The sequence below is a fragment of the Protomyctophum parallelum genome (assembly GCF_964188405.1).
Source record: "Protomyctophum parallelum genome assembly, chromosome: 7".
Taxonomy (NCBI): domain Eukaryota; kingdom Metazoa; phylum Chordata; class Actinopteri; order Myctophiformes; family Myctophidae; genus Protomyctophum; species Protomyctophum parallelum.
The window spans coordinates 49101767-49126197 of NC_139705.1; the positions used below are offsets into that span (position 1 = coordinate 49101767).

General features: G+C 47.7%; 1 protein-coding gene across 1 annotated transcript; it reads right to left on the reverse strand.

Annotated features, from left to right (window-relative positions):
- Nucleotides 1-249: 249 nt before the first annotated feature.
- On the reverse strand, nucleotides 250-2709 carry LOC310862146 (ankyrin repeat and LEM domain-containing protein 2-like; the record flags this gene model as incomplete). The annotated part of the gene is made up of 1 exon (XM_083769881.1): nucleotides 250-2709. The coding sequence occupies one exon, from the start codon at nucleotides 2707-2709 to the stop codon at nucleotides 250-252; it is 2460 nt and encodes an 819-aa protein (XP_083626007.1).
- Between the last annotated feature and the right edge of the window lie 21722 nt (nucleotides 2710-24431).

A 24431-nucleotide genomic window follows, 5' to 3' on the forward strand; every position in this document is an offset into this window, starting at 1 on the left:
TGGTCCGGCTCCATTTTAATGGATGGGATCAAAAATCTTAAAACGTGAATAACTCTTAATCTAAGTCTTTATTGCTTGACCCTGTATTATCACTGCTTGCAGCTATATTTAAGTCAGTTATGGTTTTATATTGTTCATTCCAAAGAATCTACAAAATCTCCAAAATAATCTCCAAAAATAGCGATCCATTAGCTTCACTATGGAAAGTGATCAATTTGATCCATTTTCTGAAGACAAGGATCAAATTGATCACTTTCCATAGTGAAACTCTGGGCTTTGGTGAGACTCCGAGGTCCAGCTACGTCTTTGCGTGGACGGATACTTCCGGACGGCGTTCCTCCACCTGCTGACCAGCGGGTGTCTCTCAGTGCTCAGCTGAACATCATCCACAGCGTACAGAACGTGGTGGTCCAGCCTGGTGGGGAAGTCCCCTCCTTCCACGAAGAACAACACCTTGGCTTTGGGTCCCGGGGCCGACGATGTGCTGCGCTCACCGGCACCCTCTGTAGGCAGGCGAGAAGAAAGCAAGCCGGTGTCTTCTCTCTCGCGCTCTCCGCGCCGACGATCGACCAAATCCTCGTCGGCGGTCAAATACTCCTCTGAAGAGGTGTTCGATGCGTCGCCGTCATCCTCTGTCTTCTTCTGTTCGCTGCTCCTTGTCCCCCACGCTGCACTATGGAGGCCAGATGTCTCTTCTTTCGCACTCCCAAGATCACGGGAACGTGATCCTGGGAGTGCGAGAGAAGGGGGTCTGGATCTGGAAAACCGACGGTCTCCTTCTCCTTCACTGCTGTCAGGATCAGACGTAGTAGCCAGGTTGTCTTCGGCACCGTCTGCCTCCTCTCGATCGTCCGGTGAGATCGAGAGCTTCTCAAACTTGTGTAGCAGAACACATGCTAGAGACGCAGCACCGTCTGTCGTGGAAGATGATGGAACTACTTCTCCTTCCCTGCCAACAGGACCAGATGTAGCCAGGTTGTCTTCGCTAACAGGACCAGATGGAGCCAGGTTGTCTTCGCTAACAGGACCAGATGTAGCCAGGTTGTCTTCTGCCTCCTCTTGGTCGTCCGGTGAGATCGAGAGATTCTCGAGCTGTTGCAGAAGATCACATCCTGGAGGCACAGAGCCGTCTGTGGTGAAAGGTGATAAATGTCCTTTGGCGGTTGTTGAAGCAGGTATCAGTTCAACGTCCCCGGTGTTCTGGTGAGACGCGCTCCTTTCCTTCTCCTCCAGGTAGCCCTCCAGCCTGTCCAGTCCTTCCTCGGTCGACAGGTCGACAAAACAGTCCAGGAAGTGCCAGTACTCTGCCCAGTGGTGGCCCATCTCGTGTGCCATCTCCCGCCCCACGTGCTCCATTCCCCTGTCTGGGTCAGTTCTGAGGACCGCGTGGAAATCCTTCACTGGCTTCTCTGCCCGGTTCCGCGGTGGATTCTTCCATAGTTTATAGAACTCCTCTGCCTTCGAAGGAGAAAGAGGTCCCACATACGCTCTCAGTGCCAGGCTGCCATCGACTGGATGCCCTCTCCATCCAAAATCCAGAGGGTGGACACCCTGCTTTAGTCGGCTTCTTGGTGAACATGTCAACGTAATCACAGGCTGGACACTGTTGTCTGTGGCTCTCAGCAGGTGCAGATAACACCTGTCTTCAAGGTATTCTTTAATCCGGTCCCTTATCTCCGACGTGTGGTTTCTCCTCTCACAGATCACGTCACAGGGCCGTTGGCCGTACTTGTTCCTCGGCTGCGTGTGTGTGGCGGGATGGGCACACAGCAAGCCCACCACTTCTGGGCATCCGAACTTGCAGGCGAGGTGAAGAGGCGTGTCGTTGTTGGTTGCGTCTGGCGTGTTGAGGTACAGGTCCACGACGTAGCGAGTGCGTTGCTGAAGAACGGCTTCCTGGTCATCGGGATACATGCGTCTCATGAACTCCGGGTTGTCCAGTGTGTCCAGGAGCGCGCCGAGAACCCCTGGCCGGTCATCTTTGGCCGCCACATGGATGACGTTGTAGCGACAGCCTAGCTGCACAACGGTGGGGTTGTCTCCGGATCCTATCAGGTAGCGGGGGTTCTCCCACAGCAGCTCCACCACAGCTTTCTGGTCACCCTTCTCCACGGCTCTCCTCAGCTTGCTCGTGAGGTCCTGGATTCGGGGGCTGGGGAACTCGTTGGCCTTCTTCTCCACGCTGACATGTGACGTTCCTCGTTCCGGTGCGGGCCCGCTCGTCCCTTTGGAAAACACCTCGGCTCCCTGGCGCGTAGGGAAGGCTTTGAGCCGAGCCCCTTTCATTGCTGCCATGACTTTAAGGGCTGTCTTCTGATCTACAAAGACGTGAATCTTTTCCTCTTGCGCTGAAGCATCCTCCTCCTGCCTCTGAGGGCAAACGCCATAAAAGACCAACGTTGGTTCTGTCGGCTTCTCTCCATCTGTACACATCACTGCGACGCTCTCTCCTCCCTCAGCCTCCATCCCTGACTGGTTTATATTCAGTCTTGCGTCACAAGCCTCCTCCAACAGTCCTGAATGTTCTTCATCATCCGGGCTGTCTCCCCTCTCAGATCCGTCTCTCTGCATCAGGGCTCGGGCCAGCATCTTCTCATAGGTGCCTCGTGTGCTTGAGTTTATCGGGCCGCATTTGAGTCCCGCCTCGACCAGCAAATCTCGCAACCGCTCGTCCGTCATGGTCCCTAGTCTGCCCGCGATGGCGTCCATGCCGCTATCGCCGACCGGGCCCCACGACCACGACACGAATGAGAATATGAAGCTCTTTAAGCGTAGCATACTGTGAGCCGCTTCATCGCTGCTGAGCCTTTTTGACAGATAAACGACCCATTCTCAACTAGCACTCCACTGGTTACAATACACCACTTCAAAGCCTGTGACATCATCATGATGTGTATAAAACCTTTGACATCATCATGATCATATAAAACCTATGACATCATCACTCAGTGATGCTATAGTATGGATATAGGTCCAGGCATGGATTTTGTGTGCTTTAATTAACTGATTTCGCAATCAGTTAATTAAAGCCATCAATCAAATCATTTGGTTCCTGCTCTCAGTGTACACATGGAACATGAAAATGTACCTCTCTCTACCTCTCTGCCACCTTCTCTCTCTCTTTAATTAAGCCTTTTTAGTCAATTCCAACACCATTATAAGTGGGCTATTTACATGCCGAGTTTATACACACAACACAACCCAAGTCTGTCCTCGTTTCAAACTTACAGAAAATACAGTTTAAAAACATGGCATTGAACACGGCGCTAAAGCAGTGCCTAAATCCTGCATGATATTATATAGCGAAAGGCACTTTGCCAAACGATAATGGATCCCTGTCAAAACTCCTGTCTCTAAATTACTTTGAATTCACTATGACGTGTTCTAAACATTATCTTATCTTGTGTCTCTGCCAGGCAATTAAACACTGTCTGCATTGCATACAGTATGTAAACAATGTTTTGTAACACCGAGGGAGAGGAAATGTAGAGGGAAACAGACCTCCGATCTCATTGGTGCTTGTGCAACTTGACGCATGCAATAAATATAATTAGGATAATCTGTCTCTGATTATAAAGTACTTGCGTTGAACCCAAGCTTCTATATTCTGGTGGGAACATAAACAACAGCTGTGAGCTTGTAGATTGTGTTGGTGTACTGCATTCTGATACATTATAATTCTGTGAGAGAAGGGCCACCGATCGGATTAAGTTCCACCATGACAGACGAGTGCCATGTGGAACCATGGCTAAACCCTCTTGTATATTAAAGTCATCTTCCCAAGGGAGAGTGAACGATTGCTTTTCAGATTGTTCATGGCTGTCAATAGGCTACTTTTATCGTCCAACAAATCGCTCTGAAAGTGATCCAAAGGATCGTAAGCTGTATAACTCTGTGGGGAAGACCATTATTTTTCCCCCAGCCTGAAACCAGATGTGACGTTTATGGGAGTTACTTCCTACATGTGTGTATGTATACACTTCTTTGCTATGCTATACGGTGACATCACAATTTGTAATATAGATAGGCAACCACACTCGCAATTCCACAGGATTGCATCTTTCTACTTAATAAATAATAATAATAATATGATATTTCTTTCCGATATGGCTTGGTATTATATTATAATATTGGCTGGTGCCTCTGGGCACTCGTCAGTCTATGTAAAAGCTGGTCCAGATTATGAATAACTTCTCCCAGTAATGTCATCTGTCCTGTTGAAGGGGACATGTTGAACATGACTCTGTCTGTCCACGCTTCATCATTCATCATTCTGCTGGAGATCTGCTCTCCGAGGATCACACCTTTGTAGTTATGTAGTTTTGTTGATTTGTTGTGTTGTGAATTTGATGCTGTTGTTGTTGTTGTTATTATAGTTGTCCTTAGAATGCTGTGAACTTTAAACAACCTTCAGAGGACGTCAGGAACTTCCTGTTTGATAAATGTCCGTCCAGTCAGCCTATATATAGACACCGCACGCACGCACGCACGCACGCACGCACGCACGCACGCACGCACGCACGCACACACACGGTCATCCCATTTGTCACTCATTCATCCTCTCTCTTCCTCTTCCTCATCCCTCCATCCTCTCCTCCTCTTCCTCATCCCTCCATCCTCTCCTCCTCTTCCTCCATCATCTCTCCTCCTCTTCATCATCTCTACATCCTCTCCTCCTCTTCCTCTTCCTCATCCCTCCATCCTCTCCTCCTCTTTCTCATCCCTCCATCCTCCTCTCCTCCTCTTTCTCATCCCTCCATCCTCTCCTCTCCTCCTCTTCCTCATCCCTCCATCCTCTCCTCTCCTCCTCTTCCTCATCCCTCCATCCTCTCTCCTCCTCCTCATGGGGTGGTCTATTTTCATTCTGTTTACTTCCCCTCTCTCCTCCCATCCTCAGATTCTCTGGACCCTATGTGAATTATTAAACACACACGCACGCACGCACACACTTCTCACAGCCCTTATGACGGTGTCTCCACTTACGATCAATAACTCCACAAAAAGCCTCTCCTCTCCTCCCTAAGTCCCTATCAGTTTATCTTTCCCTCTGCTCTCCTCCCTAAGTCCCTATCAGTTTATCTTTCCCTCTGCTCTCTCTCCTCTCTGTTTTCCTGTGTCCAGGAGGTTAGGAGTGAGGAGGTGAGGAGTGAGGAGGTGAGGAGTGAGCCGTTACTTAATATTATTCTGTTAAAACTCACAAGCGCACAGATCGATGTGACTCACAGGGGACGTCACCTTGTAGCCTTTATGCATGTGCTTCTCTTACGTTGTCAACTTCACACACACACACACACACACACACACACGCACACGCACACGCACACGCACACAGGATCAGGGTTGTAACGGTACAATACACACTCAGAAGACACATGAATGAAACTCCCCCTTTCACATGTAGAAAGCATGTGTACACACACACACTCATACTCTCACTCACACACACACACACACACACACACACAGAGCCCCTAGGGCTGTATGCAGTGAGCTGTATGTTTTTAGACCCCTACACATGCACACATCCCCTCAAGGTGCATGTAAAACAAGCTGGGCATAAACACACACACACACACACACACACATGCCAGCTGTTGAGCCGCATATCAAATGTTAATGTCTCTGCAGTGAACTGTGTGTTTTATTGTGGAACATAATTCAGCTTCAATCACACAAACAGTAGCGTGTCAAGTGTAGCTGACGCCTGACTGTGTGTGTGAGTGTGTGAGTGTGTGTGTGCATGCCGTGCGGTGTACGTACGTATGTGTGTGTGTGTGTGCGCGTGTGTTTTTTTTTCTTTCACCTGGTGCCAATTGCCTAAGCCAGGGGTTCTCAACCTGTGGGTTGCGACCCCTCGGGGGTTTGCAAATTTATTTTGGGGGGTCCCCCAGATGATGTTTGGGGGCAAACAAAAACCCTGACCTATAAACTGTAATCCTGGGCGCTACTCTGCCTCTACCAAACCTGGGGAGAGCCCCGATGCCTCATCAAAATATCATACAACATTTTTCGAACTTTCTTTTTTCTTTTTTTTTCTTCCCTCCGCTCCCCCCAGAGTTCCCGTTCTGAAAGAGCCACAACCCCGGTATCTTGCACCATATGAAATAAAAGGCACATACAAATATACATAGACATAATAGAATAATAGAAGTATGCAAACAATTAATAATAATAATTAAAAAAAAAATATATATATATATAAAAAAATAAATAAATAATAATAAAATAAAACCCGATGCCTCTTTCAATGCATGACCTTTTAAAGTTTAAGCCATAAATATGACTCATTCGACTGGCACGACGCATTGCGCTGTGAGCTTGTAGATCTGCTATATCTTCACAGATATGTCCTGCATGCCCAGAATAGTGGACTGTGGGGTTAAGGTGGTTAACCTCTGGTGTGAGTTCAAAACCCTTGGTATAGGTCAGCCAGTTAGCTCCTCTCTCTGAGGTGTCTTCTTGTGTGTGTGTGTGTGTGTGTGTGTGTGTGTGTGTGTGTGTGTGTGTGTGTGTGTGTGTGTGTGTGTGTGTGTGTGTGTGTGTGTGTGTGTGTGTGTGTGTGTGTGTGTGTGTGTGTGTGTGTGTGTGTGTGTGTGTGTGTGTGTGTGTGTGTCTTAAAATAGTGACCCACATTCAAACACCTGACTCTAAAAACCACTAGTTCAATTTTCTCAGATCACGCACAACAACCAGTTTAGAAACCTGTGTGCGTGCGAGTGTGTGCGTGTGCGAGTGAGTGAGAGTGTGTGTGTTTGTGTGTGTGCTTTGCCATGATTAGGAACCACGAAGAAGTTTGTTTAAATATGACATGAAATAGGAGGTGAAACATCAGAAAAGGCTGCAAGTGACCTGTGTCAACTCTCTCTCTCTCTCTCTCTCTCTCTCTGTCTCTCTGTCTCTGTGTCTCTCTGTCTCTGTCTCTCTCACTCTCTCTCTCTCACTCTCTCTGTCTCTGTCTGTGTCTCTCTCTCTGTCTCTGTCTCTCTCTCTGTCTCTCTCCATGTCTCTCTCTCTCTGTCTCTCTCCATCTGTCTCTGTCTCTGTCTCTGTCTCTGTCTCTGTCTGTCTCTCTCCATCTGTCTCTGTCTCTCTCTCTCTCTCTCTCTCTCTCTCTCTCTCTCTCTCTCTCTCTCTCTCTCTCTCTCTCTCTCACGCGCACTCTCTTGTACTGGAACTTCCATCAACTACCTAATGTAGAGCAACTGTGTGTGTGTGTGTGTGTGTGTGTGTGTGTGTGTGTGTGTGTGTGTGTGTGTGTGTGTGTGTGTGTGTGTGTGTACACAGCATAAGGGAGGAGCAGAAGGAAAAGGGAAATGAGAGAGAACAAGAGAGAGGAGTGTTTAAGAAAGAGAGAGAGAGAGAGAGAAGGAGGGAGGGGAGGCCGAGCAAGCGAATGAGAGGTGAGCCAGAGAGAGAGAGAATAGCAGTCGTGAGAGAGGAGAGAGAGAGAGAGAGAGAGAGAGAGAGAGAGGAGAGGATGTATATGCAACCTGCAACGTTACTGGAACATAGAGCCGATGGACACTACACACACTCACATACACACACATACACTACACTCACAGGCACACACACACTCACACATCCACACACACAGACACACACGCACACACATTCACATTCACGTATACACATGTTGCACACATGCACACTCACTGCCTGACTTAAAGCCGGACAGTTTTGTTTAAGGGTTGTGGTCATCTTCATCAGCACTGTGATGGACGGTGAGTACACACACACACACACGCACACACACACACACACACACACACACACACACACACACACACACACGCACGCACACGGGCACACACACACATGCACACGGGCACACACAAAGATGTACAATTACAATAGTCTTATCAGATGCTCTCATCCCGAGCCACTTACCATAAGCAAGTAGAACACACACTATGAGACACTGAAGACATTAACCAAATGGACCCGTGTAAGTGCCCTCTTCATAGGAGAGTATCATTTTCTGAGTTACATTAACAGCTTAAACAGTTATACCCTAATATTCAGAGTTGAATCAAAGTTAATTCTGAGTGTCTCCGGATGCTAAAAGCCTGCAATACATTGTGCATTTGATAGTGTAAAATCACAATTATACTGTGAGAGTGAAAGTGAAAGTGGTGGAAAAACATACTCAAATGTTTTAAAAGTATCAATAATGCAATAGTAGAAATACCATGTTACAAGCGAAATGCACTTGAGTAAAAGTACAAAAGTATTGGCATCAACATGTATTTGAAGTACTCTATTCGGAAGTTGAAGTTGAAGTATAATATGTGTAACTGAGATGTAGTGGAGTAGAAGTAAAAGTATTGGAAATACTCAAGTAAAGTACTTAGTATTATGTACTTATGTACAGTCCTTACAGTAGTAAATGTATTTAGTTACTTTCCACCACTAAGTGGATCCTTACGGGTTCATTTGGTTGAATAAAATATGACATGAAGTAGTAAATATAATACGTACTTTAGCTCCGTGGTTAAAATGCGTTAATGTGCATTTTACCACAGAAGTGATCAGTAAGTCATGAAGCTGAACCACACACACACACACACACACACACACACACACACACACACACACACACACACACACACAAATTTCCATACATTATAGTCTGTATTACATGCTTGCGTGTGTGCGAGCGTGCCTACGCTCTATGCTCGCTTGTGAGTTTCAGGCTTACTCTGTGTGTGTGTGGGTTCTCTTCATGCTTGCAGTCCATGCCTGTATATAATTTATCCTTTCCATACGTGTGTGTGTGTGTGTGTGTGTGTGTGTGTGTGTGTGTGTGTGTGTGTGTGTGTGTGTGTGTGTGTGTGTGTGTGTGTGTGTGTGTGTGTGTGTGTGTGTGTGTGTGTGTGTGTGTGTGTGTGTGTGTGTGTGCTGTACATATTTGTGACGTCAGTGACGTGTACATAATTATGTTTTAAGCGTGCCATGTCTGCCTTCTGTTCTGTGCCCTTCCCTCCCTCTCTCTCTCTCTGTTCATTGTGTGTGTGTGTGTGCAGTTAAGTGCTTGTTAGCTCTATTATAAACTAAACTACCTATAGCATGCACACACACACCCACACACCGACACACACACGGACACACGACCACACACCGACACACACACCGACACACACACTAACACTAACATCGTTCAGGTTTAGATCTGCCCCAGAGACAGACTGTTTAGCTTTCTATTTGAAAGGAAATGTGAAACCAAGTGAATAGGATTAGTTTCCCAGATCACATGCATCTAAGGGCTGCAACCATCCCTTATCTTCGTGAACACGATTCTATTCTCGGCATTATAACACTTGTTAAATGTTTATAATCTCCCTTATCTTCTTCGACACGATTCTATTCTCGGCATTATAACACTTGTTAAATGTTTATAATCACCAGTGGTGAGAAGTACAGAAAACTGCAAGAAATATGTCTACTTTTGGTAGATACATTATGATAGCATTATACATTATTATACATTTTGATTCCATTATTATTATTATCCATATCAGTCTGTGTCTTTCACAGATCATATACGTTACAGCCACTCGCTTTGATAATGATTTTGATTTATGATGGACTTTATGGATTAAAACATAATATGTTAAATGCTTAAAATAAGTTTGTATCTCTGTCCTCTCTCTCACCTCAGTGTACGCCATAAAGCACTTTAAAACCATTAGTGTTTTTAACTCTGAAAAGTGTAGGCTATTCTAGTATAGTCCACTTCGCACAAGCCTTTTTTTATGGTACCCAAATACCTTTTGTAGGCTACTACTGTGGGAGCTGGGGGCCGTGTGTAGGGGAGCTATGGGGGCAGTGTGTAGGGGAGCTATGGGGGCAGTGTGTAGGGGAGCTATGGGGGCAGTGTGTAGGGGAGCTATGGGGGCAGTGTGTAGGGGAGCTGGGGGCAGTGTGTAGGGGAGCTGGGGCAGTGTGTAGGGGAGCTGGGGGCAGTGTGTAGGGGAGCTGGGGCAGTGTGTAGGGGGAGCTGGGGGCAGTGTGTAGGGGAGCTGGGGCAGTGTGTAGGGGGAGCTGGGGGCAGTGTGTAGGGGAGCTATGGGGGCAGTGTGTAGGGGAGCTGGGGGCCGTGTGTAGGGGAGCTATGGGCAGTGTGTAGGGGAGCTATGGGCAGTGTGTAGGGGGAGCTATGGGCAGTGTGTAGGGGAGCTATGGGCAGTGTGTAGGGGAGCTATGGGCAGTGTGTAGGGGAGCTATGGGCAGTGTGTAGGGGAGCTATGGGCAGTGTGTAGGGGAGCTATGGGGGCAGTGTGTAGGGGAGCTGGGGGCAGTGTGTAGGGGGAGCTTGGGGCAGTGTGTAGGGGGAGCTGGGGGCAGTGTGTAGGGGAGCTGGGGCAGTGTGTAGGGGAGCTGGGGGCCGTGTGTAGGGGAGCTATGGGCAGTGTGTAGGGGAGCTATGGGCAGTGTGTAGGGGAGCTATGGGCAGTGTGTAGGGGAGCTATGGGGGCAGTGTGTAGGGGAGCTGGGGGCAGTGTGTAGGGGGAGCTTGGGGCAGTGTGTAGGGGGAGCTGGGGGCAGTGTGTAGGGGAGCTGGGGGCCGTGTGTAGGGGAGCTATGGGCAGTGTGTAGGGGAGCTATGGGTAGTGTGTAGGGGAGCTATGGGGGCAGTGTGTAGGGGAGCTGGGGGCAGTGTGTAGGGGGAGCTTGGGGCAGTGTGTAGGGGAGCTGGGGGCAGTGTGTATGGAGCTGGGGGGAGTACATGTACATTACAGCACTACTGGTTGATTGATGATGGAAGTACAGTTAGTATGGAGCACAACATACATAAATAATTCAGTAGCAGCCGTGCCCTTTTGAATGATTCTATATGATATTCATAATGCACTATGAGTATGATGCACATGTATTTCTGACTGCTGCTTCCCCGATCTCGCAATGTCACGGAGAACAGCAAACGATGATTGATCTCGTATTATGACCAGGCCAGGCTCTCGACAGAGACACGCCAATGATTTATATACCACTGCAATCGCATATTCTGACGTTGTGAAAGAGTTTGATTGACTGACTGACTGACTGACTGACTGAATAGTTTATTCAACATAAATGTAAAAACAGCAACAGAGTACAGTCAAACAAATATAAAAGGGATGGCACCAAAAAACTACTTGCGGTCTTGTTTCCATTTAGGCCCTATGCAATCAATTCATAGACATGACATGAGAATAAAAAGTCATCAAACATTGTCCATTTAAGGAAGGCAATTATTTTATTTGTGTACCACATTTCAACAAGGCCATTCCAATGTGATTGACACCAAGCAAAGCAATGAAAACACACCATGCACTGGCTGTGTGTGCTCTGTACGTCTCTAAATGTTTTGATGAATTGAACATGGTGGACCCTCTTGTAAAAAAAGTGTAATGCTTAATTGGGTCGTCCACTCACAGTTAACAGTCTTTGTATTGAGTTTGTGCTTGAAATTGTCACGGTTCGGTACCAGAGAGGGTAGGACCCAAATGCAGGACGACAGTCAGGAAACTTTCAACGTGTTTATTAACACCAAAAAGGGCAACACTGGGAAATAAACAAACACTAGGAACACTAGGAAATAACTTCAAAAACAGGAGCAACAAGAAAACTGTGACAATAACTAATAATCCGACAAGGAACTGCACAAACAGGGGAGTATATATAGACACAGGGAGTAACAGGACACAGGTGAAACTAACTGACAATCTACACAGGGATAGGCTAAGACTAAAAGGACACAAGTGCAAAACAAAGGCTAATCACAGTACTGGTGAGACAAGGCAGGTACAGAATACAGGGGCAGACAGGAAAGCATAAAACCATACTACAAAATAAAAGGTACACAGTGCAAGATCAACTCTAACTGGAAATAAGAAACATGGAACACTAAACTACAAAATCACAGGAAAACAGTAAAGTAAAACACTAAAAACCAAGGAACACAAGAAGTACAAAACATGTCACGGAACATGACAGTGCCTCCCCCTTAAGGCATGGATACCAGACATGCCACTTTGTCCATAACATCGAGCAGGGTGGGTGGTGGGGGTCTGGTGGAGGGACACTGGGGCAAAGGACCAGGGGCTAGAAAAAACAATCTGGGGCACAGGGCGAAACACTGACTGGACTAGGCAGGGCAAAAACAGTCAAAAACACAGAAAAGACTACAGAGGGAAATCACACAGGGATGCAGGCGGGCAAACACACAGACAAGCAAACAGACAAGCAGACAGACAGAAGGTGGGACAAACCAAGAGACAGACATATCAACTGACAGACAAGCAGGCAGGCAGACAGACATGAGGTTTGACACAATAGGCGGGTAAAGGGGTCAGAGGGGCGACAGGAGGACTGGGGAGTAGACAGACGGACAAACATATTGGCATACACACTAGCAGACAAACATACAGGGAGACAGGCGGACAGACAGACAGGAAGAAGGACTAACGGGCTGGTAGGTGGGGCAAGGGATCTAGGCTGGGAAACTGGAGGACTAGGAGGGCTAGGGGCAGAGCCAGGGACGGAGGGACGGGGTTACAAACATGGCTTGGAACATGACGAGGGACATGGCTAGGAACAGGAGTAGACACAGTCTTGGCTATACATGGCGACAGGAACTCAAGAGGGTGTGTACACATGGGCTGGGGTACCTGAGGCCAAGGAGACATTGTCACTGGGAGAAAGGAACAGGGGTCAGGTGGCTGAAGAGCACCCCCAGGATCCAGCGGTTGGAGTGCAGCCCCGAGACCCCGCTGCCGTAGTGCAGGCCCGGGCTCTGACAACTGGACAGGCCCAGGGTCTGGCAGCAGGAGTGCTTCCTCGGCTTCGGTGGGGACATGGGGGAATAGTTCACAAGATCCACATGTCTCAACAGGGAAACCCGACGAGGTTACTGGTGAGGCTGGGGTAGCTGACCTGGGTTCTGGTGGGACGTTGGCGGGGGCAGCCAATGTGGGCTCAGGCAGGGCGTTGGCATGGACAGCCAACAAGGACACAGGGAAAACAGGCTCTGTGGTGCTGGGCAGCGGAGGCTCTGTGGTGCTGGGCAGCGGAGGCTCTGTGGTGCTGGGCAGCGGAGGCTCTGTGGTGCTGGGCAGCGGAGGCTCTGTGGTGCTGGGCAGCGGAGGCTCCTTGGTGCTGGGCAGCGGAGGCTCCTTGGTGCTGGGCAGCGGAGGCTCCTTGGTGCTGGGCAGCGGAGGCTCTGTGGTGCTGGGCAGCGGAGGCTCTGTGGTGCTGGGCAGCGGAGGCTCCTTGGTGCTGGGCAGCGGAGGCTCCTTGGTGCTGGGCAGCGGAGGCTCTGTGGTGCTGGGCAGCGGAGGCTCTGTGGTGCTGGGCAGCGGAGGCTCCTTGGTGCTGGGCAGCGGAGGCTCCTTGGTGCTGGGCAGCGGAGGCTCCTTGATGCTGGGCAGCGGAGGCTCTGTGGTGCTGGGCAGCGAGGAGCGTTGATGGCGGCGCGAGCCATGTCGACCACGCCCCCTCGCCCGGTTCCCCCTGAAGATGGCCAAGCGAGACCCAATGTATGGGTCCGAGGCTGAAACTGTCTCAGCATAGGCCGGCTCAGGGAAAGCGGGGTCAACAGGGGAGAGTTCGGAGCAGATGGGCTGGAGGCCTACATACCCAAGCCTGATTGAACGGGTTGCAGGCTGGTGTGCAGGCTGGTAACTGACAGGCTGGGAAGCAGGCTCATGATAGACAGGCTGGGAAGCAGGCAAATGATTGACAGGTTGTAGAGCAGGCTGGTGACTGGCAGGCTGGGAAGCAGGCAACTGGCTAGCAGCTCGCAGGTCCGCTGGCGCACTGGACAAGGCTGCCCACAACCCCTTAATTGTCCCCTCAAGTCTATTTGCCAGTTCTGGCCTGGAGTAAGCCACTCGGAGGGCCTGCTTCAAACCTTCAACTTTATCTTCAGGGCTGATGGAAGGATTCTGGCATTTGTCCATAATAATTACCATGAGCTGAAGGACTTCACCAAAATCATCTGCTGGCGCTGGGTCGTCTGCTGGGTCCATAGTGGTCGGATTATTCTGTCACGGTTCGGTACCAGAGAGGGTAGGACCCAAATGCAGGACGACAGTCAGGAAACTTTCAACGTGTTTATTAACACCAAAAAGGGCAACACTGGGAAATAAACAAACACTAGGAACACTAGGAAATAACTTCAAAAACAGGAGCAACAAGAAAACTGTGACAATAACTAATAATCCGACAAGGAACTGCACAAACAGGGGAGTATATATAGACACAGGGAGTAACAGGACACAGGTGAAACTAACTGACAATCTACACAGGGATAGGCTAAGACTAAAAGGACACAAGTGCAAAACAAAGGCTAATCACAGTACTGGTGAGACAAGGCAGGTACAGAATACAGGGGCAGACAGGAAAGCATAAAACCATACTACAAAATAAAAGGTACACAGTGCAAGATCAACTCTAACTGGAAATAAGAAACATGGAACACTAAACTACAAAATCACAGGAAAACAGTAAAGTAAAACACTAAAAACCAAGGAACACAAGAAGTACAAAACATGTCACGGAACATGACAGAAATGTACTGTAATTCAGCAAACTGTAAATACATATTTCAATCAATCAAAAAAGAAACCTCTAGAGGCATTGAAAAGGAAACCACTGTACTCCTGGACTTTTGAATTCTGGACTTTTACTTGTAACAGAGTATTGGTACAGTATTGGTACATTTACTCAAGTATTTCTTCCACCACTGGTAACAGGTTGATTTGCAGTCGGAGTGTTTTTTGTTTTTTATGTTTTTTTTGTGGCTTTGGCCTTTATTTTTTATATATTTTCTATGGAGGGATAACACAGTATGCTGACAGGAAGAGAGAGATGGGGGGTGACATGCAGTAAAACTGCCTCCCCCTGGCCAGCCGGGGCGCCTGATGGAGGGGAAAGGAACTGGTTGGAATAACGTGTTCCTTCCACGCGCTACGTCCAACCAGGGAAACTCCCCCCTGTCAGGTGTAAAGGAGCAACTTGGACACTCAGGCATGAAGGAAGCATGAGTTCAAGTCCGTTGCTCTCCCCTTGTCCCCCATATATGGGGACTAGGTTGGTGGAGGGTGTGTAGAGCCCAGGATCACATTAGATGATTGACACAGGGGTGAAAAATGGGTTACAAAATCGTGGGATAAAAAAAAAAAAAGTAAAGGCTGTCGGGATTGGGAGTCGAAGTTTGAACCTGCGGCACACTGCCAGACTGGATTACCAGCCAAGGTGCCAGGACCACTGAGCCACGGCCCAGGACCGCTGAGCCACGGCCCAGGACCACTGAGCCACGGCCCAGGACCACTGAGCCACGGCCCAGGACCGCTGAGCCACGGCCCAGGACCACTGAGCCACGGCCCAGGACCACTGAGCCACGGCCCAGGACCACTGAGCCACGGCCCAGGACCACTGAGCCACGGCCCAGGACCGCTGAGCCACGGCCCAGGACCGCTGAGCCACGGCCCAGGACCGCTGAGCCACGGCCCAGGACCACTGAGCCACGGCCCAGGACCGCTGAGCCACGGCCCAGGACCGCTGAGCCACGGCCCAGGACCGCTGAGCCACGGCCCAGGACCGCTGAGCCACGGCCCAGGACCTCTGAGCCACGGCCCAGGACCACTGAGCCACGGCCCAGGACCACTGAGCCACGGCCCAGGACCACTGAGCCACTGCCCAGGACCACTGAGCCATGGCCCAGGACCACTGAGCCACGGCCCAGGATGGACCGCTGAGCCACGGCCCAGGATGGACCGCTGAGCCACGGCCCAGGACCACTGAGCCACGGCCCAGGATGGACCACTGAGCCACTGCCCAGGACCACTGAGCCATGGCCCAGGACCACTGAGCCACGGCCCAGGATGGACCGCTGAGCCACGGCCCAGGATGGACCGCTGAGCCACGGCCCAGGACCACTGAGCCACGGCCCAGGATGGACCACTGAGCCACGGCCCAGGACCACTGAGCCACGGCCCAGGACCACTGAGCCACGGCCCAGGACCACTGAGCCACGGCCCAGGACCGCTGAGCCACGGCCCAGGACCACTGAGCCACGGCCCAGGCCTGGACCACTGAGCCACGGCCCAGGCCTGGACCACTGAGCCACGGCCCAGGACCACTGAGCCACGGCCCAGGACCACTGAGCCACGGCCCAGGACCACTGAGCCACGGCCCAGGACCACTGAGCCACGGCCCAGGACCACTGAGCCACGGCCCAGGACCACTGAGCCACGGCCCAGGACCACTGAGCCACGGCCCAGGACCACTGAGCCACGGCCCAGGATGGGCCACTGAGCCACGGCCCAGGCCGAAATCAGTGAGTGTTTGCAGAGGAGAAATATACCGTTGCTTGACTGCCCGTTAATGCTGCTAAACGTCTTTGTAGTGTCTTGTTTTGCGTGAATAATATGTTATTTCTTCCAGTCTGTATGGACAATATTCATTAATACAATATGACTTTGGTCTCCTTGCTCCTGTTGTCAAGGTTGGACACCACCTTTGACACGATCCTGGTTCTGTTTTTTTTTTTATACATTTTATTTATCCCCTGAGCAAGCAGTCAGGCTCTATAGAGTGTCGCAGTCCCGCCCCCTCGAGAGACCCGGAGAAGAAATCGCCGTTCATTTTCCTCATAGGCATTTCTTAAAGTATTTATTTAAAGACGGTTACGCTGTGGACAAAGCCAACTCGGATTGTGACAAATCATGACAATGAACACAATATTTTGGGCCGATCAAATCATTAGAAAGAAGAAAATAAAGACAACACTATTTGTTTTGTTTATTTTCTTATAAATTATTTGATCAGCCCAAAACATTGTGTTCATTGTCATGATTTGTCACGATCCGAGTTGACTTTGTCCGCGGTGTAACCGTCTTTAAATAAATACTTTAAGAAATGCCTATGAGGAAAAATGCATTGGGATTTATTTCCTGGGCCACTCGTTGTTCTGAAAGGGGGAGGGACTGCGACGCTCTATTAGCTCAGTGGTAAAAAGTCAGCAATTGTGTTGGAGGTCTGCATGGGTTCAAATCTGGGCTTGAAGAGGAACGGTATAGCCCATGTATTTGTGATTTTAGTGTTTGAGACATATTTCTTCCAGTGTTGTATCAGCTTCTGTCCTGTTTGATCAATACTAGCTTGTTTGGCAGGCATCTGCAAATAATGAACCCTCCTTCTCTGTCCTGACAAATTTAGGCTTAATTGAGAGACAGTCGAACTGAGAGGGAGACAGTGTAGGAGAGACAGACGGTACAGCTGAGAGGGATACATTGTAGGAGAGGGAGACAGTACAGCTGAGGACAGTGTAGCACAGACAAACAGCAGGAAAGCTGAAAGGGACACTGTGTAGGACAGACAGACAGTATAGGAAAGCTGAGAGGGAGACTGTGTAGGACAGACAGACAGTATAGGAAAGCTGAGAGGGAGACAGTGTAGGATAGACAGACAGCAGGAAAGCTGAAAGGGACACTGTGTAGGACAGACAGACAGTATAGGAAAGCTGAGAGGGAGACAGTGTAGGAGAGACAGACAGTAGGAAAGCTGCGAGGGAGACAGTGTAGGAGAGACAGACAGTAGGAAAGCTGAGAGGGAGACAGTGTAGGACAGACAGACAGTATAGGAAAGCTGAGAGGGAGACAGTGTAGGAGAGACAGACAGTAGGAAAGCTGCGAGGGAGACAGTGTAGGAGAGACAGACAGTAGGAAAGCTGAGAGGGAGACTGTGTAGGAGAGACAGACAGTAGGAAAACTGAGAGGGAGACTGTGTAGGAGAGACAGACAGTAGGGAAGCTGAGAGGGAGACAGTGTAGGAGAGACAGACAGTAGGGAAGCTGAGAGGGAGACAGTGTAGGAGAGACAGACAGTAGGAAAGCTGCGAGGGAGACAGTGTAGGAGAGACAGACAGTAGGAAAGCTGCGAGGGAGACAGTGTAGGAGAGACGGACAGCAGGAAAGCTGAGAGGGAGACTGTGTAGGAGAAACAGACAGTAGGAAAACTGAGTGGGAGATATAGATAAGATATAGAGAGACAGATATCCGTATAATGGGAATTATATTTTAGTTGATGTGATGATTAATTGACATACAAGTAAATAATTAAACAAGTAGCCTGCTGTGTAATCATTATGTCCTTCATGTTGTCAATGCTAATGGATTAAACAAGATGCTCCCGACCCACAGTGTCAATTTATCAAATTTGATATTTGATATTTCATGACTTGCCACAGTCTGTCCCTGCATAGCCTGTTACGGCGTCAGTCACTTTGGTGGGCACACAGCCTAACTTTTTCCATCATATTTTCACAAGTCCAATATTGTATCTGCTATTTTCATATTTACTCTATGTTATAATTACATTGTCCTTGCTATTAATTAAGACCTGAGATCAGATTAAAAAAATGTCTTCTACATCCTGACAGTTTTCTGAAAAAGCTGTTTCCATGTCAGTCGTTCTTCGATTTTTCAAAAATAGCAGACCTACAAGCTTGTAGCGTGCCACTCGGTGGCGCGCTATGAGCCCTCAGCCTTGCCCGACACGAGAGCTTACAGGCTTACGCTCTCGTGTCGGATTCAATTCTCAATTCACCTATTTCCTAGTAGGAGAAAGTTTGTGTGATTGAAGCTACGTTGCCAGATAACTGTTATTTTAGACAGGAAACACTCACGTCAAAGTAGATTAACCATAATTTATTGCAACAAATGGAATACAGTTAAACTTGGCGTTAAAGGCTCCGCTTTGGGAGATGATCAGTGGATTTTGTCTGTATTAGCAAAATCAGGGAGCGATAGCAAAGCCCCATAGGGATACATACATAAGCAAGTGTTTTAGCGTATGCCAGGCTCTGATCAAAAGGTGGAGGCTGGGGTGGAGGAGGCGCTAAGCATCTGCGGATGCAAGGTGGCAGCAAGATGAGCAGGGGTGAGGTGAATGCAAGCCGTATTTATAGGGGGAATTCTGATTGGAGTATGAATGTGTGACGTAATGATCAGCTGGAGATATGAATGGCTGGCTACAGCGTTGGCATGCGACTCATGTGTCCCTGTATAAACGTATACGTCACCCAACAGTAATACTATATTGTCTTTCTAAGATGTTATTTCTTCCACTGCTTGATTGGTACAGATATTCATACAAGCTGATATTGCTATTGATTCATGTCCACAGATAGAATGATATTGATAATAATACATCCACCTTGGATTCCTATTGATTTGAGGTATCGCTGATGCAGGGAGTAAACTGTATTTCCCTTTGAAACCGAGTCTCTCAGGGTCACGGTGGCACAGTTGGTAGTGCTGTCGCCTCAGCTAGAAGCCCTGGGTTTGATTCCCGCTCGGGATGTTGTGGGCACTGGGGGCGTGTCCTCTCCTCCGCGTCATCAGTGCCCATACCCGAGGCAGGGTTGGCGAAAGGGCCTTTCTGTGTGGAGTTTGCATGTTCTCCCCGTGTCCCCTAGGGTAGGTACCCTCACATGCAGTAATCCTGGTCTCTAAACTGCGTCCCCTGGCCAGCCGTGGCGCCTGATGGAGGGGAAAGGAACTGGTTGGAATAACGTGTTCCTTCCACGCGTTACGTCCAACCAGGGAAACTCCCCCCTGTCAGGTCTAAAGGAGCAACTTGGACACTCAGGCATGAAGGAAGCATGAGTTCAAGTCCGTTGCTCTCCCCTTGTCCCCCATATATGGGGACTAGGCTGGCAGAGGGTGTGTAGAGCCCAGGATTACAATAGATAATTGACACAGGGGTTACAAAATCGTGGGATAAAAATTATTAATTTTTAAAGAGTCTGTTCAAGTGTTCAGGGTACATACTGTACACTATAGCTACTGTAGTGAGGATAATGTAAGATGTTATCATGTTACTCTTGTTGCCATGGTGACTGAGCCCTCAGATGCTATACTAACACAAACGTTTAGAACGGTGGTTCTCAACGTAGGGTCCAGTGACCCCCAGGGGTCCTTCCAGTACAAGGGGTCCTCATCCAGGGGTCCTTCCAGTACAAGGGGTCCTCATCCAGGGGTCCTTCCAGTACAAGGGGTCCTCATCCAGGGGTCCTTCCAGTACGGACCCCCAGGGGTCCTCATCCAGGGGTCCTTCCAGTACGGACCCCCAGGGGACCCCCAGGGGTCCTCATCTTAATGATGGGTAACTCTGAGTGTTCAAATGGAACCACATGACGGTTCTTTGTCCCTATATGCATTGTAATCGAATCGAATACAAGTTTAAGAATCGCTTTGTTTTTTAATATAAAAGTTATTTGTGTCTGATGTGAAGCAAGATACGTTTATTACAGGACAGCAGCTGTCATACAACAAGACAATTCAAAGTGCTGTAAATAGCATTAAAACCTAGTTTCACTTTTTCTTCTCTGTCAACTGCGTCAAGTTGCAACATCAGCATTAAACATCACTTGTATCATTTTATAAGAGCATCCATTCCATTTTATATACCGGTATATACATTTAAATAAGGAGGGGTCTTGTCGCAAAAAAGAAAGAAAAATAACATCTTATTTAGAGCTTAAAACAGATTCAAACACATTAGAAACAAACTAGAAAAGACGCTGACCAGGCCAGGTTGCCTACCCAGGGGTCGCAACCTTTGGAAGGCAGTCAGTCATAGCCAGTTGGAATGTAATCTGTGAAATCTGACTGATACATTTTGATCACATGATCCTAGAGATAATGTGTGCCGATTTAATGTTTTGGACAGAATATGTAGGTGTGGGGAAAATGACCAGTGTTGGGAGGTAACTAGTTACTAAACTAACTTGCTGTAGCACTTGAGACTTGAGATTCTCATGAATATAAAGTGCGTTATAAATAAAATCCATTAAATTAGTTACTAAAGTATAGTTACTACTAAAGTAAGTGTTCCCTAATGGGGGTCCAGCTGTTATTTGATGCTGCCTTTCTTTCTAATGCTTCTGTAAACAATAACCACAGGCACCCAACGCATCAAAAACGTTTTCATTAAATCGTAAAAACGCGAAACCCTAGTTATAACGCCATTTGAACAAAGAAAAGGTTCTTCCTTGGTCTACAGGGAGTGTGCGTGCAAAGTAACTATAAGTTTCACACCGACCGGTCCAATAGTCGGCTATGTTAGCTGTTCAGACCGATACACATGGATGGGATGGACACACGGACGGACATGTGTGAAAACATAATCCCTGCATAACAGGTCACTATGTGTTCATAGAGTCAGTACTACTGGTCACACGTCACTAATGTGAATGACTGTGACGATCCGTTTCATAATCAGCTTCAGAGGACAGCATAACTGTCTGTCTGCTATCAGGGCAGGCAGACAGACAGACAGGCAGACAGGCAGGCAGACAGGCAGACAGGCAGACAGACAGACAGACAGACAGACAGGTTGCTGCTGGTTCCTGGAAGGCTGTTGGCAGAAGTCCTTCACTAATAGACTGACAGAATAGAGTGGAAGGTAAAGTGCAGTGTGGTTCCAGCCAGAGACAGACAGACAGGTACACGCACGCACGCACGCACGCACGCACGCACGCACGCACGCACGCACGCGCGCGCATGCATGATAGATAGACCACTAAGACTAAGACAGTGGAATTGGAAGTGATGACAAAGACATAAGCAGACAAAATTGGAACTCGAACACTAAATATGAAGCTGATAAATGGGTACTCTCTCCTGATTGGCTGAATATGTATTTCCTGTGTATTATAGTGCTGGAGAGACCGAGAGACTCCTTCCTGTTACTGAACAAAATGATTCCTATATCAGAGAATAGTGCTTTAACCTTTTAAACCAAGAACCTATAACCAGTGCCCAACTAGGCTTTATCAGCCATGGGTTTTTTTTGTTGAAAGGGGCCCGCAACATGTGCTGGCAGGTGTGTGGCTCGTATGTGAAAATCGGTTATTTGTCGGGTAATTTACCATTTGGCACGGTTCTATACGTTACTTTGGCCAAATATTTACCTACAAGTCAGTGACTAAAATGGTAAATAGTGCATTTATATAGCGCCTTTATCCAAGGTGCTTTACATAGATTGTGCATTACATTCACCCATTCACACACCGATGGCAGCGGAAACCATGCAAGGCACCAACTATCACATCGGGAGCAATTAGGGGTTCAGTGTCTTGCTCATGCTCAAGGACACTTTGACAGTAACTTGCATGGTGGAGGCCACGTCATTGACGGTAGGAGGTAGTGACGCCCGTCCATCGGGGGCCCGTGTGTTGACATGCAAATCACGCCTGTGCCTATAACATACTGTATCGCTATAGTCCTTAGACATTTTCAGGTTGTTTATTTGCATCGCTCCCAATGTGTAATAACCATAACCCTACCTTTAAGGGTTCTTCCTGGAACCATATGTTTCTTTAAAGAAACTTGGTCTTAACTGTGGAGAACCGGTTGGGGTTCCAGTTGGCACCTTTTCTTTTTTTTTCTTTTTTTTTAGCACCTTTACTTTTGTGGGTATAGGGCTCCCTCCTGACCACACTGTGTATACATGATTCATGATGTAATTGTGTTTTTGGCATTGAGCATCGAAACATATAAATTCAAATGATTTTCTAATTGCCTTTTAGGCCTTGCAGGCACACATTGCACAGCTCAAATATGACAAGTAACTTCAATAACTTTAATTACGTGGATGAAATGGTCAAAAGCTTTTGAAGCAGCTAATTAATTTGGCAGTTTTAATTTAAGTAGTACATGAAAGTTTCACTGCCAAGAAACCAGTGGTTCTCCAACATTTTCATGTCAAGGACCCCCAAATGAATGTGTTTGGCCGGTGTTTAGTGGTATTTTTTACTTTGCTGGAGTACTTCCCATTTTCAGTACTTTTACTTCTACTACTCCACTTCAGACCTATTTATACTTTGGCTATTTGAAAATGGACGATATATAAGCTACAATGTGTTGTGATGCGACACATTGTGACCTTGAAGATCGGCTATTTTCCAAAGATGTTTATACATTTGAAAATTTGTGAAATGGGACCTTTTGCATAATGACTTGTACTCTTACTCAAGTCCATTTTGATTACAGGACTTTTACTTGTAACAGAATGTTTCTATATTACTGAGTTATGTTAGACACTGCTGTAACACTGCTACGTGCCCCATTTGTGTGACATTTAGGTTTTTTGGTGTGACTGTTGTCATGGCAGAATGTCACTGTAAGAAGCCTCCCACTGAGTCCCACATTCAGTGGCGGCCTTATATATGTTTCAACCGTTTCAATTGAAACGGGCCTTGAGTCTAGTAGTAGTAGTAGTAGTAGTAAGGTAGTAGTAGTAGTAGTTGTAGTAATATTGCATTGCATCGCAGCCTTCCAATCAGCATTGTCAATTATTCAGCCTCATCCTGTACGTCCACTTACCACTAGTTGGCAGCAGCTAATAATCACTGCAGGTACTCGACCGGTCATGTCACGTTGACCTGTGTTGTTTGGTTGTAACTGTTCCCACTTCCCAGTGTGTGCGCTCACTGCACTAGCAGCGCTGACAGTTGCGATTGCATCATTGTATATAGCCTATTCTGCCTATTATACCTCAAAGTAAAAAATTGTTTAATCAAGCAAGCTGTTTTTGTGAATTTTCTACTTGGCTGTGTATGCTGTTCATGCTTTGAAGTCCGATAATACAATTTGTTTTTAAATAATTATTAATTATTAAAACTATGACGTCATGAACGGGGCCCTCCCGATCCTTAAGGCCGCCCCTGTCCACTTTCAATCCCCATGCACAGCAGACATGCACCAGACATGCAGCAGACATGCAGTGACTGTTGACACTAGTCTCCCAGGTTTACCCGCCAGACCAGACATTCCAACGGGCCACTCTCCAGTCCCAAAGTGGCAAGTGCAACCTTCCAACCTTCGTTCCGAGTGGCACACTTTAGCAGACTGCAGCAGTAGCAACACAGCACATGCGATGGTGCATGTATGCATGTACTGTATGTATATGTATGCATGTACTGTATGTATGTCTGTATGTATGTATGGAGGTTAAATAGTGTATGAAAGTCAGTGAATTGTATGTTTGGTGTTTATTGGGCGGTCAGGCAGGGAACAGGCAGGCAGTCAGCCTGAAACACGCTGTGAATAATTCATAAACGCACTTTTAAAATGCACTGAGAGTGAACTGCAGCCAGCCATGGGACACTGCTCAAATCCTCAGTACTTAGTTATGAGAGTGTTGCAAAAACATAACTGGATGGTTCCGTTTGGTTACACACACTCTTAGTGACAAAAGGATATATTAACCTTTAATTATTATATATTTTTTACTTTGAAATGTGTGTGCATGCAAGCGTGTGTGCGTGCGTATATGTATGAACTACCGAGGTCCAAAAATTGCCACAAATTGAGGTTTGTCCTGGTTGACAAAGAAAGTCAAAGATTGTTTAGAGATAAGGCATTTTTTTTAGGAAAT